This window comes from Entelurus aequoreus, linkage group LG12 (genome assembly GCF_033978785.1).
Source record: "Entelurus aequoreus isolate RoL-2023_Sb linkage group LG12, RoL_Eaeq_v1.1, whole genome shotgun sequence".
NCBI classification, from domain to species: Eukaryota; Metazoa; Chordata; class Actinopteri; order Syngnathiformes; family Syngnathidae; genus Entelurus; species Entelurus aequoreus.
The window spans coordinates 45,204,551-45,221,058 of NC_084742.1; the positions used below are offsets into that span (position 1 = coordinate 45,204,551).

The 16,508-nt window shown below is 40.6% G+C and overlaps 1 protein-coding gene across 2 annotated transcripts in view; it reads right to left on the reverse strand.

Annotated features, from left to right (window-relative positions):
- LOC133662859 (procollagen C-endopeptidase enhancer 2-like) overlaps positions 1-16,508 on the reverse strand; it is a 30,614-nt gene that overhangs the window by 8,548 nt on the left and 5,558 nt on the right. For both annotated transcript variants that reach the window (XM_062067033.1, XM_062067034.1), the window contains exons 2-4: positions 9,508-9,616; positions 5,607-5,865; positions 5,397-5,521 (exon numbers count right to left, since the gene is read on the reverse strand). In XM_062067033.1, the coding sequence (XP_061923017.1) occupies positions 5,397-5,521; positions 5,607-5,865; positions 9,508-9,616 (493 nt within the window). The remainder of the gene's footprint in view (positions 1-5,396; positions 5,522-5,606; positions 5,866-9,507; positions 9,617-16,508) is intronic.

Below are 16,508 nucleotides of genomic sequence, written 5' to 3' on the forward strand. Positions count from 1 at the left end.
TTAGACGTGTATCTCGTGCGCACGAGAAAGTATCTCGTGGCCACGAGAAACTTTTTATAAAAAATAAAAAAAATATATTAATTTTTTTTTTTTTTTTTTTTTTTTAAGTTTCTCGTGGCCACGAGAAAGCATTGGATGCGTGCTGATGGTTTGGTGTGTGTTAAAATGGCAGTTTAGGAGTTAATTTGGCTGTATTTCAAATTAGGACTTTCCCCCACGTGTGTTGTGGCAAAATGTGAATGCTTGATTAGTAGGTGTGAGACAAACACTTTATCTTCCTGGTTATTGTAACGCTACGTGTTTGACATTATTTAAGACTTTATCATGCCCGGGAAAGGACAGTTTTCCTCTTCTGTGGCTGTGGGGGAGGTGGGCGTGGCTTGCGGACCTGCAGCGAAGCGGAGTGTACCAGTTAGTCCGATGTTGATGTGATCAAACTTCTTTCTTGTTTGGAAGATACACACACAATTGTAACTGTTATTTCTTCCTGCACATAATAAATATGTACAACGTGGATGTATTCATTTATGTAAAATTGTCATTAAATGTAATATTGCCTGACAAAAAGTGATTCGACGTAATATTTTGATATTTAAACATTGCATATTTACACACGCGCATCTGACTAGAATACCCTTATGTGCATTACATATATCAACATCAACTACCTACTGTACTGTTTACTTGTTGAAATACCCTTTTTAGAGCAAATATCTACCCATATAATTTATATGTGTATATATAATATATATATATATACACACAGTATATACACGCACACACACACATATACATGTATACTGTATAGGAAGAAACACACATACATATATACAGTATACATATATACACACATACACTAAATTTGACATACAAAATAACTACTATTTTTAAGAACAAGTTACATTAATATATAATATATATATATACACTACCGTTCAAAAGTTTGGGGTCACCCAAACAATTTTGTGGAATAGCCTTCATTTCTAAGAACAAGAATAGACTGTTGAGTTTCAGATGAAAGTTCTCTTTTTCTGGCCATTTTGAGCGTTTAAATGACCCCACAAATGTGATGCTCCAGAAACTCAATCTGCTCAAAGGAAGGTCAGTTTTGTAGCTTCTGTAACAAGCTAAACTGTTTTCAGATGTGTGAACATGATTGCACAAGGGTTTTCTAATCATCAATTAGCCTTCTGAGCCAATGAGCAAACACATTGTACCATTAGAACACTGGAGTGATAGTTGCTGGAAATGGGCCTCTATACACCTATGTAGATATTGCACCAAAAACCAGACATTTGCAGCTAGAATAGTCATTTACCACATTAGCAATGTATAGAGTAAATTTCTTTAAAGTTAAGACTAGTTTAAAGTTATCTTCATTGAAAAGTACAGTGCTTTTCCTTCAAAAATAAGGACATTTCAATGTGACCCCAAAATTTTGAACAGTAGAGTATATATATACATGCTTATACATAATATGTATGTATGTATATATCTATATATATATATATATATATATAGATACACATACACACACATATATATATATATATATATATATATATATATATATATATATATATATATATATATATATATATATATATATATATATATATATATATATATATATATATATGTATACACATATAAATTATATGGGTAGATATTTGCTCTAAAAAGGGTATTTCAACAAGTAAACAGTACAGTAGGTAGTTGATGTTGATATATGTAATGCACATAAGGGTATTCTAGTCAGATGCGCGTGTGTAAATATGCAATGTTTAAATATCAAAATATTACGTCGAATCACTTTTTGTCAGGCAATATTACATTTAATGACAATTTTACATAAATGAATACATCCACGTTGTACATATTTATTATGTGCAGGAAGAAATAACAGTTACAATTGTGTGTATCTTCCAAACAAGAAAGAAGTTTGATCACATCAACATCGGACTAACTGGTACACTCCGCTTCGCTGCATGTCCGCAAGCCACGCCCACCCCCCCACAGCCACAGAAGAGGAAAACTGTCCTTTCCCGGGCATGATAAAGTCTTAAATAATGTCAAACACGTAGCGTTACAATAACCAGGAAGATAAAGTGTTTGTCTCACACCTACTAATCAAGCATTCACATTTTGCCACAACACACATGGGGGAAAGTCCTAATTGGAAATACAGCCATATTAACTCCTAAACTGCCATTTTAACACACACCAAACCATCAGCACGCATCCAATGCTTTCTCGTGGCCACAAGAAAGTTTCTCGTGGCCACGAGAAACTTTTTATTTAAAAAAAAAAAAAAAAAAAAAAGTTTTTTTTTTTTGGTTTTTTTTACTTACTAGGTATTAGACAGAAAGGAGGAACTTTTTTTCTCCTCCATTTGAAAACGTGGACGTTATCATCACTACTGTCTGATTCCAATCAATACAATTCATCAGAATCAGGTAATATACCAACTTATATTCTTGTCTTCATGAAAGAAAGGAATCTATATGTGTTAAACATGCATGTATATTCATTAAAACACCTTTAACATGTAAACAAAAACGGCAAAATAAATAAATATAAATTATATACTGTATATATATATATATATATATATATATATATATATATATATATATATATATATATATATATATATATATATATATATATATATATATATATATATATGTGTGTGTGTGTGTGTGCGTGTGTGTATATATATATATATATTATGTGTGTGTATGTTACTCATCAGTTACTCAGTACTTGAGTAGTTTTTTCACAACATACTTTTTACTTTTACTCAAGTAAGTATTTGGGTGACTACTCCTTACTTTTACTTGAGTAATAAATCTCTAAAGTAACAGTACTCTTACTTGAGTACAATTTCTGGCTACTCTACCCACCTCTGCTTGCAGACTGTATTGTTATATATTGATATATAATGTAGGAACCAGAATATTTAAAACAGAAAGAAACAACCCTTTTGTGTGAATGAGTGTAAATGGGGGAGGGAGGTTTTTTGGGTTGGTGCACTAATTGTAAGTGTATCTTGTGTTTTTTATGTTGATTTAATTAAAAAAATAAAATAAAATAAAAACGATACCGATAATTAAAAAAACGATACCGATAATTTCCGATATTATATTTTAAAGCATTTATCGGCCGATATTATCGGACATCTCTAAAAAAAAGGTCATCAGAAAAATCCTTTATTTCCCTTTTAGTTTCCCGAAAAGAGGCATTGAGGTTAGACAGTGTTTAATTCTATTACTTGATTGATCAAACACGATAGATTACTCGATTACTAAAATAACCGATAGCTGCAGCCCTAATATTGTCAAATGATGTATGACAAAACAAAATTCAAGCACGGATATGATTCTACCGCCTTGCTAGCTGACCCATGTCAATAGTAGGATACAACTGTGACACCCTCTGTCCTTCCACCCTTCAACGGGGTCAGGAAAAAAGCAGTTTGGAGATAGACAGATAAAACAAAGATACACTATTTGAAATTACATAATTTCCAGAGGTAGACTTAATAGCACAGTGGTTGGGAATCATTGCAGTAAATTAAAAAAAATGGCTGCAGGCAATACAGAGAGGCACATTTACCGACACTCTCGGCTTCGCTTCCTTATTCCTCAATCTCTTGGCACACAGGAGTGTGCACTCATAATGAGCTCTTTCATTTCAGCGAGGGCATTTCCTTGTAATGGGCCCCCTTTTTAGGAGTTTTTTTTCCCCTGCCTCCTCCAAAGCAACATAACTATCGTTTTTGGCTCGCATCAGAACTGGATGCTTCATAGCTGGATAGGACTAAGCTACAAACCCCGTTTCCATATGAGTTGGGAAATTGTGTTAGATGTAAATATAAGCGGAATACAATGATTTGCAAATCATTTTCAACCCATATTCAGTTGAATATGCTACAAAGACAACATATTTGATGTTCAAACTGATAAACTTTTTTTTTTTTTTTGCAAATAATCATTAACTTTAGAATTTGATGCCAGCAACACGTGACAAAGAAGTTGGGAAAGGTGGCAATAAATACTGATAAAGTTGAGGAATGCTCATCAAACACTTATTTGGAACATCCCACAGGTGAACAGGCTGGTGGGTGCCATGATTTGGTATAAAAGTAGATTCCATGAAATGCTCAGTCATTCACAAACAAGGATGGGGCGAGGGTCTCCACTTTGTCAACAAACGCATGAGCAAATTGTTGAACAGTTTAAGAAAAACCTTTCTCAACCAGCTATTGCAAGGAATTCAGGGATTTCACCATCTACGTTTTGTAATATCATCAAAGGGTTCAGAGAATCTGGAGAAATCACTGCACGTAAGCAGCTAAGCTGTACTGCATCAACAAGCGACATCAGTGTGTAAAGCATATCACCACATGGGCTCAGGAACACTTCAGAAACCCACTGTCAGTAACTACAGTTGGTCGCTACATCTGTAAGTGCAAGTTAAAACTCTCCTATGCAAGGCGAAAACCGTTTATCAACAACACCCAGAAACGCAGTTGGCTTCGCTGGGCCTCCAGCTCATCTAAGATGGACTGATACAAAGTGGAAAAGTGTTCTGTGGTCTGACGAGTCCACATTTCAAATTGTTTTTGGAAACTGTGGACGTCGTGTCCTCCGGACCAAAGAGGAAAAGAACCATCCGGATTGTTATAGGCGCAAAGTTGAAAAGCCAGCATCTGTGATGGTATCGGGGTGTATTAGTGCCCAAGACATGGGTAACTTACACATCTGTGAAGGCACCATTAATGCTGAAAGGTACATACAGGTTTTGGAGCAACATATGTTGCCATCCAAGCAATGTTACCATGGACGCCCCTGCTTATTTCAGCAAGACAATGCCAAGCCACGTGTTACATCAACGTGGCTTCATAGTAAAAGAGTGCGGGTACTAGACTGGCCTGCCTGTAGTCCAGACCTGTCTCCCATTGAAAATGTGTGGCGCATTATGAAGCCTAAAATACCACAACGGAGACCCCCGGACTGTTGAACAACTTAAGCTGTACACCAAGCAAGAATGGGAAAGAATTCCATCTGAGAAGCTTAAAAAATGTGTCTCCTCAGTTCCCAAACGTTTACTGAGTGTTGTTAAAAGGAAAGGCCATGTACCACAGTGGTGAACATGCCCTTTCCCAACTACTTTGGCACGTGTTGCAGTCATGAAATTCTAAGTTAATTATTATTTGAAAAAAAAAAAAAAAAAGTTTATGTGTGTGAACATCAAATATCTTGTCTTTGTAGTGCATTCAATTGAATATGGGTTGAAAAGCATTTGCAAATCATTGTATTCCGTTTATATTTACATCTAACACAATTTCCCAACTCATATGGAAACAGGGTTTGTAAATGTCTCATGCTCACATTGCCTGGCTCCACTGAGATGAACCAGGAGCAGCTGATGCCTGCTGGGTAGTTGGAGTTGGGCCAGTTAGGCGTCTGGACGGAACCCTGGGATTTGGTCAAGCGCCCTCCGCAGAACTGATTCTCTGCGGAAAGAAAGGAAAAAAGCGTCGGAACACCCCGAACCACCAATAAGATTGGGGCGGGAGGTTCTACTTGACATGGCCGCACCTTCCACGTGCGGCTTCCCGGCCCTGTAGTAGGCCAGAAAGCCTCTCCCCGCCGTGGCCTCGTCCGACACCATGTCCAGCATCATGGTGTTGGAGGTGGAGATGAGCGCTCCGGGACGAAACGTGCCACAGAAGCGGCCCAACTTCTGCACCAAGCGCGTGTGTCCGTTGTAGACGTCGAGGTAGTCATAGCGACAGGTGGGCTCGGCCTCCATGTCGAAGAGGCGAAAGGACAGCATGACCACGTGCCCTTCCGGAACCTTGATGAACCAAGAAGAGATGTGTAAAATTTTCTTTTTAATGATATAATTTCAACAGTAATGTGTGTCCCTCAAGCCTGTTTATGAGCACCAAACGTGAGAAACATTCTGTTTGCTGCACTCTCTTCGGATAGGCTTCACTATACATCCCAAAACATGCTTTACTGCAGGGGTGTCCAAACTTTTTTCACTGAGGGCCGCACACGGAAAAATTAAAGCATGTGGGGGCCATTTTGATATTTTTCATTTTCAAACCATAACAAAATATATGCATTTTTTATTTATTTTACCTTTAGGGATCCCGGGGACCATAAAGGGTCTCAGTCATTAAAATGTTAAAAATAAGTCAGATTATTATTTTTTTTAAATTATTTAACGCTTACAGTAAATCTCTATATCAACTTCAAGTTGATGTAAAGTAATACAAATTAAAAACTATGTTTTATGGCTTTTCTGTCAAAAACAACTTAGTTTTTTTAATAGTAAAACTGAAATATGCAGTATTTAGTAATTAGAGCCCTAAAAGATCAATAATGCAGGACACCATTGATTTTAATTATTTCATATTTTTGAGTAATCACAGTGAAAAGATAAATAAAAAATCACTAAATATATTTGGGATCCAAAAGGTGCCCCACTCATAAAGTGATACATTTTTATTAGGTTTTTATTTTACTTTCAACACTTAAGTTACAAGATCAACTTCAGATATATCTGTCGATTTTATGCTGGAACTATTATTTTGTTTGTTTTATGCGCTTTTGTCAAAGAAAACTTTGATGTTTTTATATGGCTACTACACAATATATGCAATATTTACCACATAAAACATTTTAAAGTGAAATATTTGAAGTAATTGGAGCCCTGAAAATAATTCATTATAACATGGATTTTTTGTCATTATTTTTTTTTTTTGAGCAACGGCAAAAAAAGAAAAATGAAGAAAGACAAAAGAAAGAAAAACAGCCTGCATGGCAGCTTTTGTGTCAACATTGCAACTTTTTCTCGTTAGATTTCACCTCATTCCACTTTTTTTAATGTTCTTTTTTATTTTTACAATAGTATTTCCAGAATGTGTTGCGGGCCGGTAAACAATTAGCTGCGGGCCGCAAATGGCCCCCGGGCCGCACTTTAGACACCCCTGCTTTACTGTCCAACTTTGTATTGCTTGGATTCAAAATGACATCACCAGCCCATTGAATATGCATGGTGGTTAAGCCAGCGTCTGTTCTCAATGGGTACTATAGGCGCCATTTAGCCTTTCTCAAAGAAAAATGCCCTATGCCTGCGTTCTTTTCGGCTGTACGAACCGTTTACATTGCAAGAAGGGTAAATGTTTTTTCAGAGTTCCTCGATAGGTCATCAAGAATGGCGGAAAAGTGCAAGATTCTATGAAAAAAGACGACAAAAGGACCACGCACTCCAGTCTAAGGGAGTCAAAGAACGCACGAATTTGCAGTGACCAGTCCGTTAAAGGTTTGTTTAATATCTCCCTGCTAACCCACCAGTGCCTCCATGGAAATGCCCCCCCTACCTCAAAGAACTACTCACCCCCAAATCCTCCACACGACACCTCCGCTCCGGACAGGCTAACCTCCTCCAACCTCCGAGGACAAAGCTACGAACAATGGGAGACCGGGCTTTCTGCTCCACCGCTCCCAGTCTGTGGAACGCTATCCCTGACCACCTGAGGGCACCACAGACTGTGGATGCTTTTAAAAAAGGCTTAAAAGCCCTTCTTTTTTAAAAAGCCTTATTTTTAGATATGTGCATACTAGCTATAACTATTTGGCTGTTCTAGTTTTTATTTTTTATTTCTTTATTATCTTTTTTATTTATTTTATTTGTTTGTTAATACACTGTAGCACTTTGAGATTGTTTACTCAATATAAAGTGCTTTATACAAATAAAATCAATTATTATTTATTATTATTATTATAATTTTAACGTTTTGTGCGGGGGTTGGCAACTCGCGGCTCTAGAGCCCTAGTGGCTCCATGGAGCTTTTTAAAAAATGTAAGAAAATTTAAAAATATGAGGGAAAATATATATATATTTTTTGTTTTAATATGGTTTCGGGGCGGTATAGCTCGGTTGGTAGAGTGGCCGTGCCAGCAACTTGAGGGTTCCAGGTTCGATCCCAGCTTCTGCCATCCTAGTCACTGCCGTTGTGTCCTTGGGCAAGACACTTTACCCACCTGCTCCCAGTGCCACCCACACTGGCTTAAATGTAACTTAGATATTGGGTTTCACTATGTAGAGCGCTTTGAGTCACTAGAGAAAAGCGCTATATAAATATAATTCACTTCACTTCACTTTCTGTAGGATGACAAACATGACACAAACCTTCCTAATTGTTAGAAATCCCACTGTTTAATATGTTTGTGTTTATGCTTTTCTAAAGAGAATATTTGGCGAGCGCCGTTTTGCCCTACTAATTTCAGCGGTACTTGATCTCAACGTAGTTTGTTTACAATCAGGTGCAACTTTCTCCAAAGCTGCCACAGAAAGACGTGTTTTGTGCCAGTCCTTCTTTGTCTCATTTTGTCCACCAAATGTTTTATGCTGTGCGTGAATGCACTAACGTGAGCTCTGCTGATGTTATTGACTTGTAGGAGAAATCAGGCATATTTGGTCAGTGCAATGCTAACATGCTATTTAGGCTTGCAGGTATATTTGAGCTCATTTAATATCCTTTATTTATGTCCTCTGTGTATTTAATTCATATTTGCATTTTTCATGACACATTATCTGTATGTAATATTGGCTGCATTTCTGATAGTTGTGTGTGTGCCATGTTGTTCCAGATCACAGCAAACGTTACCCAGCTTGCAAAGATTGTAATAAATCCATTAGAAGAAGACACCCTGCCGTTTCCTTAAACTTGGACACACATTCTAAGTCAGTAATTTCCAGGAGTTATTTCAGTTGTTTATGTGAGAGCATTTCAGTAGTGTATGTAAGAGGTAATTCTGAATAATGTACCTAACGGCCCCTCATAAGATCATCTCTGACCCCTCACGTCCACTACACCTGCTGTTCGCCCTCATGACCTCAGGGAGGCGCTACAGATCACTGCCAGCCAAGTCAACAAGAGTCATCAACATTTTCGCCACCAGCTGCCATAAGGACACTCAATAGAACTTCGGACTATTTACGCTTCTTACTAACTGGAATGCCTTTTTGTTGTTGTGTGTATGTTTGTTAGTTTGTAAGTACACAGTAGACGTGAGCTAGCAAAGCTGTACCGAATGTGAATTCTACCAATTCCAACCAATCAATAAACACATTTTTTTGTTATAGTATAAAAAAATAAAACAACTCAAGAAAAGCATGGTTTTTTTAGAGAGTTTGATGTGCACATATGGTTCAAAATGGCACCAAACAAACTCACTAAATCCAATACTTAAGATGGTTTCTGCAGCGCAATGTGACAATGTTGTCAATGATTATCATCATGTCTAAATGTTCAACATTTTTTGTACATAATAAAAATTTGAAACAATAATTTTCTGTTGTTTCTGGTGCTGTTAGTGAATGTGAGGACAGAATACATGAAAACGACAAGCATAACTCATGAAATGACAAAAAAAACAAAGCTGCAGAGACATGTTATGGTGCTTGAATTAAAATGTAACTCACAGTGATGTACCAGGTGCATTTAGTGTTGCTTTTGTACGGACTGGGGAAGCCCTCACTGGCCACGATGCCCGAATCAACCACCAGATGACCCCCGCACTTGAAGTCTGGCCTGGCAGAAACATTTACACAGTCAAACACAGTGCATGTATGACAGAACAACATGCACTATTACAACTCATTTATTGTCAATGAGGAATGCACTACAATATTAGAATCCAGTAATTGTCAATAGCGGACTATTGCCCTGCGTTTAATGACTATTTATCATCATAATTTCTAATTACATCCTAAAATATTGATTGTTAGTTGCAGCAGCATAGTAGCTATTATCAGTAAAAATATTGCTTCATATGTACTATTTATTACTCCTTCAAGATTCAAGATGCTTTATTATTGTCCATTCTTTAACATGAACAAGACACATTAGAACTGAAATTTCATTTTCGGCACAGTCCCACTAAGAGCAGACATACGTTACAAGGAGACAAGACGGGACCGCCAACGGATCAGCCACTTACGGCGCTCCTTAAAAAAAGGTGATATTGGGAAAGGGGGCAAGAGTAAAAAATATCAGTCTAAGGCTGGACCCTCGGGAGGGGGTCCAGACTGAGTCCAAGGGAAAAAAAACTTCTTTTAGCATAGCACACATAAACATGTTACATACAAACCCCGTTTCCATATTAGTTGGGAAATTGTGTTAGATGTAAATATAAACGGAATACAATGATTTGCAAATCCTTTTCAACCCATATTCAATTGAATGCACTACAAAGACAAGATATTTGATGTTCAAACTCATTTTTTGCAAATAAAAATTAACTTAGAATTTAATGGCTGCAACATGTGCCAAAGTAGTTGGGAAAGGGCATGTTCACCACTGTGTTACATGGCCTTTCCTTTTAACAACACTCAGTAAACATTTGGGAACTGAGGAGACACATTTTTTAAGCTTCTCAGGTGGAATTATTTCCCATTCTTGCTTGATGTACAGCTTAAGTTGTTCAACAGTCCGGGGGTCTCCGTTGTGGTATTTTAGGCTTCATAATGCGCCACACATTTTCAATGGGAGACAGGTCTGGACTACAGCCAGGCCAGTCTAGTACCCACACTCTTTTACTATGAAGCCACGTTGATGTAACACGTGGCTTGGCATTGTCTTGCTGAAATAAGCAGGGGCGTCCATGGTAACGTTGCTTGGATGGCAACATATGTTGCTCCAAAACCTGTATGTACCTTTCAGCATTAATGGCGCCTTCACAGATGTGTAAGTTACCCATGTTTTGGGCACTAATACACCCCCATACATCACAGATGCTGGCTTTTCAACTTTGCGGCTATAACAATCCGGATGGTTCTTTTCCTCTTTGGTCCGGAGGACACGACGTCCACAGTTTCCAAAAACAATTTGAAATGTGGACTCGTCAGACCACAGAACACTTTTCCACTTTGTATCAGTCCATCTTAGATGAGCTCAGGCCCAGCGAAGCCGACGGCGTTTCTGGGTGTTGTTGATAAACGGTTTTCGCCTTGCATAGGAGAGTTTTAACTTGCACTTACAGATGTAGCGACCAACTGTAGTTACTGACAGTGGGTTTCTAAAGTGTTCCTGAGCCCATGTGGTGATATCCTTTACACACTGATGTTGCTTGTTGATGCAGTACAGCCTGAGGGATCAAAGGTCACGGGCTTAGCTGCTTACGTGCAGTGATTTCTCCAGATTCTCTGAACCCTTTGATGATATTACGGACCGTAGATGGTGAAATCCCTAAATTCCTTGCAATAGTTGGTTGAGAAAGGTTTTTCTTAAACTGTTCAACAATTTGCTCACGCATTTGTTGACAAAGTGGTGACCCTCGCCCCATCCTTGTTTGTGAATGACTGAACATTTCATGGAATCTACTTTTATACCCAATCATGGCACCCACTTGTTCCTAATTTGCCTGTTCACCTGTGGGATGTTCCAAATAAGTGTTTGATGAGCATTCCTCAACTTTATCAGTATTTATTGCCACCTTTCCCAACTTCTTTGTCACGTGTTGCTGGCATCAAATTCTAAAGTTAATTATTATTTGCCAAAAAAAAAAAGTTTATCAGTTTGAACATCAAATATGTTGTCTTTGTAACATATTCAACTGAATATGGGTTGAAAATGATTTGCAAATCATTGTATTCCGTTTATATTTACATCCAACCCAATTTCCCAACTCATATGGAAACGGGGTTTGTGTTAATATATAATATATATGTGTATATATGTGTGTATATATATATATATATATATATATATATATATATATATATATATATATATATATATATATATATATATATATATATATATATATATATATATATATATATATATAATTAATAAATAATTGGATATTAAGAGTATGTGAAAGTTCGACTTTTACCTTGTTTACTTAATTAAAAACTAAATGTGGGATATAAATATTGTAGCGTCCAGAAGAAGTGCACACCAAGTCTGACGCTCTTTTTAAACTTTTATTGAGCAACCTACACTAACACAGCTCAACTTATCTCGTTCCTTCCACACGCACGTCCATCCTCACTCCTCATTTCGGCAACAACAACGCTTCCTCCTTCTTCGCCAATCACCTTATAGGCGTGCTACGTTCAAAACAATGGGAATTCTGAATATCACTCCTCAAGAACACAACATCAACTTCAGCAGGTTGTCACAATGTACTGGAAGTATAATTGTTTGTATAGGGACAGCGGAGCTCATACTCCAACAGGCTCCTTCAACTTCCTTCCCGCACTGTGCGATTCAAGAACTCCTTCATTCCATACTCCATCCAGCTGTATAATCACTCGCCATACAGCAATAGATGACATCTGCCTATTACCTGACACCTGACATGTTAGCTACTTCCAGGGGCGCCGCTAGGGATTTTGGGCACCATGAAAAGAATCTTTACAGGGCCCCCAACACAGCGGCAACATTTTTCGATGCTATTTTACATACAATTATGCATTTTAATGGTATTTTTGAAAATCATTACCATATTTTTGAAATAAGAACAGCATCACAGTTGACATGTACAGTAGGGGAAGAACTGAGCACTCTGAATACAATGTAATTCATTTTGAGTCATTTATTTGCTGCACCACTGATTCTTAAATTGGAAATAAACTCTTCCATGAAAAAATAGCAATTATAATCAGTGGAGAGAAAAAAATCTCAGCAAAAACAAAAACGCCATCAGAATACAAAATGGCCATATATGATTTCTCATAATTTAAGTAGAACTTAATATATGAAAGAATGGTAAATATATATATAACGTTGCAGACTGAGTCAAGCTTCCTTTTGCAACCTTTCAATCACTGGTCCTTGCTCAACTTTTCTCACCAAAAGCCCAACGCCGAGCCTTCTCACGTGCAAAATCACTTATCAGGTCTTTGAAGTCTAGCTTTCTAGCCAACTGACTCTCAATTGACAGCATGGCAAGACTGCAAAGTCTTTCCTGAGACATTGTTTACATGTTGGTGACTAAGTCACCAACATGTAAACTTCTCTGATTGGACTGAGAGCAGTCACCCCAGCTGCTGCACACACCACAGATGTTCTCCTCTGTTCTTACTGCATGTGTTCTATTTCATTTTTTAAAAGGGTTTATGCTTTTTAAACCATTAAAATTGTTCTAAATGACTTTTATTTAATTCATTTTAATTAATGAATTACCTTCATCTTTGTATTGTTTTGAGACTGTAGTAAAATGTATTATATTTTGTATTATATTATTATTATTATTTCAACACACACAGCTGCTCACCTCCTTCCTCATGTGGGGGCACTGGGGCTGATTCAGGGGCAGGGGAAGTTGGGGGCTGACTCTGAATTGACTCTGTTCAGAATGAGGCATCATTTTGACAGAGGGGAGATCAACTATTATTGAATAAGAACAGCTTGATAAATGTTTGACTGGATTGATTATTTAACTAATATAGCAGAAAATGTAAAAATCCAGAGTTTTCGTGAGCCAACATGGTGAGAAAAGTGAGCTAGCTTATTACCAGAGACAGGGACAAAGTTAATATGCATAACTTTCCACCACAACTAACAAACCCACCTTTTTTTGGAAATATTGGGTTGTAGGAGTGTAGGCAGAGAAACGACGGAGATTTATTCCTCTTTGGAGAGCCAAGTAACACTCCGTTTATTTTCAGAGAGAACAACACAACAACAAAACTGTCGCACAGGTAATTACGTCAGCACCACAGAGGTGTGTCTCAACCCTTCAAAGTAAAAGCACCTATGCACCTATGCAAGTAAACATGGGCTAGAACGCAGTGAATTATAACCGTAATAATTAATAAGTGTCCTGTGTGTGTATATCCACCACACACGTCCCCCCAGAATTCACAAGAACTGGCCCAGTGAAACGACCAGGGACCCGAATGACCCGCCCAAAGCGATTCCGAAGCTCCTGGGCAGGTGGAGGGGGGTGAAGCGGGAGGGTGACAGCCGGCTGCTGACGGCGAGCAGACGTCGGTTGGCAGTGTGGGGGTCGACCGCGACGTGGTGCCTGAGCCACCTCAACTGAACGGCCCAAATCCAGGTGGGCTGGCTTCAGCCGGTCCACTGAGACGCGATCCAGTCTGCCCCCAATGTCAATGACAAATGTCTTATCCCCAGCCTCCACAACCCGATAAGGACCGTCGTATGGTGGTTGCAAGGGCCCCCTATGGGCATCGTGGCGGATGAACACGTACCCCGCTGCTCGCAGGTCAGGGGGAATGTGCACCTGGGGCAAGCAGTGGTGCGAGGTCGGGACTGGTAGGAAGGTACGGGCAGTGTCCATGAGGCTACGCCGCTGGTCAGAAGCAGACCAGGGGACTGTAGTGCGGGGTATAAATTCACCTGGGACTCTGAGGGTCTGGCCATAAACTAACTCCGCTGAGGAAGACAGGAGGTCCTCCTTAGGCGCAGTTCTAATCCCCAGCATCACCCACGGGAGCTTGTCGACCCAGCCGTCGTCTGTGAGAGAAGCCTTAAGGGCGGCCTTCATGTCCCTGTGAAAACGTTCACACATGCCGTTTGCTTGAGGGTGGTATGCTGTAGTGCGGTGGAGTGAGACACCCAACTGACAGGCAACAGTATTCCAGAGCTCGGAAGTAAACTGGGGGCCACGATCAGACGAAAGGTCAGATGGGGCACCATACCGGGCGACCCAGGTACCAATGAAGGCCCGGGCCACATCAGCTGATGTCGTTGCTGACAGTGGGACAACCTCCGGCCAACGGGTGGTCCGGTCCACCATAGTCAGAAGGTGAGTAAATCCCCTGGAGGGAGGAAGGGGTCCCACCAGGTCAACGTTGACGTGGTCAAAACGCCTTTCGGGAACTGCAAACTGCTCCAACGGGGCCTTAACATGCCGATGGATCTTAGCGCGTTGGCATGCCACACAGGTCCTGACCCAGTCGCGAATGTCCTTCTTGAGGCCATGCCAGACAAACTTTGCTGCCACGAGACGCTGTGACGGCTTGCTGCCTGGGTGCGAGAGGCCATGTATGGCGTCGAAAACTTGCCGTCTCCAGACCTGCGGCACCACAGGACGGGGCAGGTCCAGAGATACGTCGCAGAGCAGCGTTGTGCCGGCATCGCCGAACGGGACGTCCGCCAACTGGAGGCCAGTGACCGCTGTTCTGTACGCCTGAATGTCGGGGTCCGAAACTTGGTCCACAGCCATTCGGGCATAGTCTATTCCAAGGTGGACAGCACCAATGACCACACGGGAGAGGCAGTCAGCCACGGGATTGCCTTTTCCTGACACATGTTTAATGTCCGTGGTAAATTCAGAAATAAAAGCTAGGTGGCGCTGTTGCCTGGCAGACCATGGTTCCGACACCTTGGCCATGGCGAAGGTCAAAGGCTTGTGATCCACAAAGGCAGTGAACGGACGGGCTTCCAGCAGGAAACGGAAATGACGGATGGCTAAATACAGGGCGAGGAGTTCACGGTCAAAAGTGCTATATTTCTGCTCACTGGACCTAAGTTGGCGGCTGAAAAAAGCGAGAGGTTGCCAAACACTATTGACCAACTGCTGGAGAACAGCACCAACAGCATAGTCTGAGGCGTCCGTGGTCAGAGCAACAGGGGCGTCAGGCACCGGGTGAGCCAGCATAGTTGCGTCCGCGAGTGCATCCTTTGTAGCAGAGAAAGCTGCCAACATGTCCGTGGACCAAGAAAGGGCATGCTTAGAAGTTTTTTTACCCTTGAGAGCGCTGTATAGGGGGCGCATAAGGTCGGCAGCCCGAGGCACAAAACGGTGGTAAAAATTGACCATGCCGCAGAACTCTTGTAGAGCCTTGACAGTGTGAGGCTGCGGAAGCCCCAACACTGCCTCCACCTTTGACGGCAGAGGAATCGCCCCTGCTGTAGTGATGTGGTGGCCCAGGAAATCCATGGAAGACAGTCCAAACTGGCATTTCGCTGGGTTGATGATCAAGCCGTGCTGCTGGAGACGACTGAAGAGAAGACGCAGGTGTGATAGGTGCTCTGCCTCAGACGTGCTGGCCACTAGGATATCGTCCAGGTAGACAAAAACGAATGACAAGTCACGCAGCACCGTGTCCATCAATCGCTGAAAGGTCTGGGCAGCATTTTTTAGTCCGAATGGCATCCGTAGAAACTCAAAAAGCCCGAATGGAGTAATCACCGCTGTTTTGGGAATGTCCTGAGGCTGAACTGGTACCTGGTGATAGCCCCGGACGAGGTCCACTTTAGAAAAAATAGACGCACCCGCCAGGTGGGCAGAAAAGTCATGGATGTGTGGAATAGGGTACCGGTCCGGCGTAGTGACAGCATTAAGGCGTCGGTAGTCGCCGCACGGGCGCCAACCACCATTGGGCTTTGGCACCAGGTGAAGGGGGGAGGCCCAGGGACTGTTCGACCGGCGGACGATGCCAAGGCGTTCCATGGCGTCGAACTCAGCTCTTGCGATACTGAGCTTGTGTGGGTCAAGGCGCCGGGC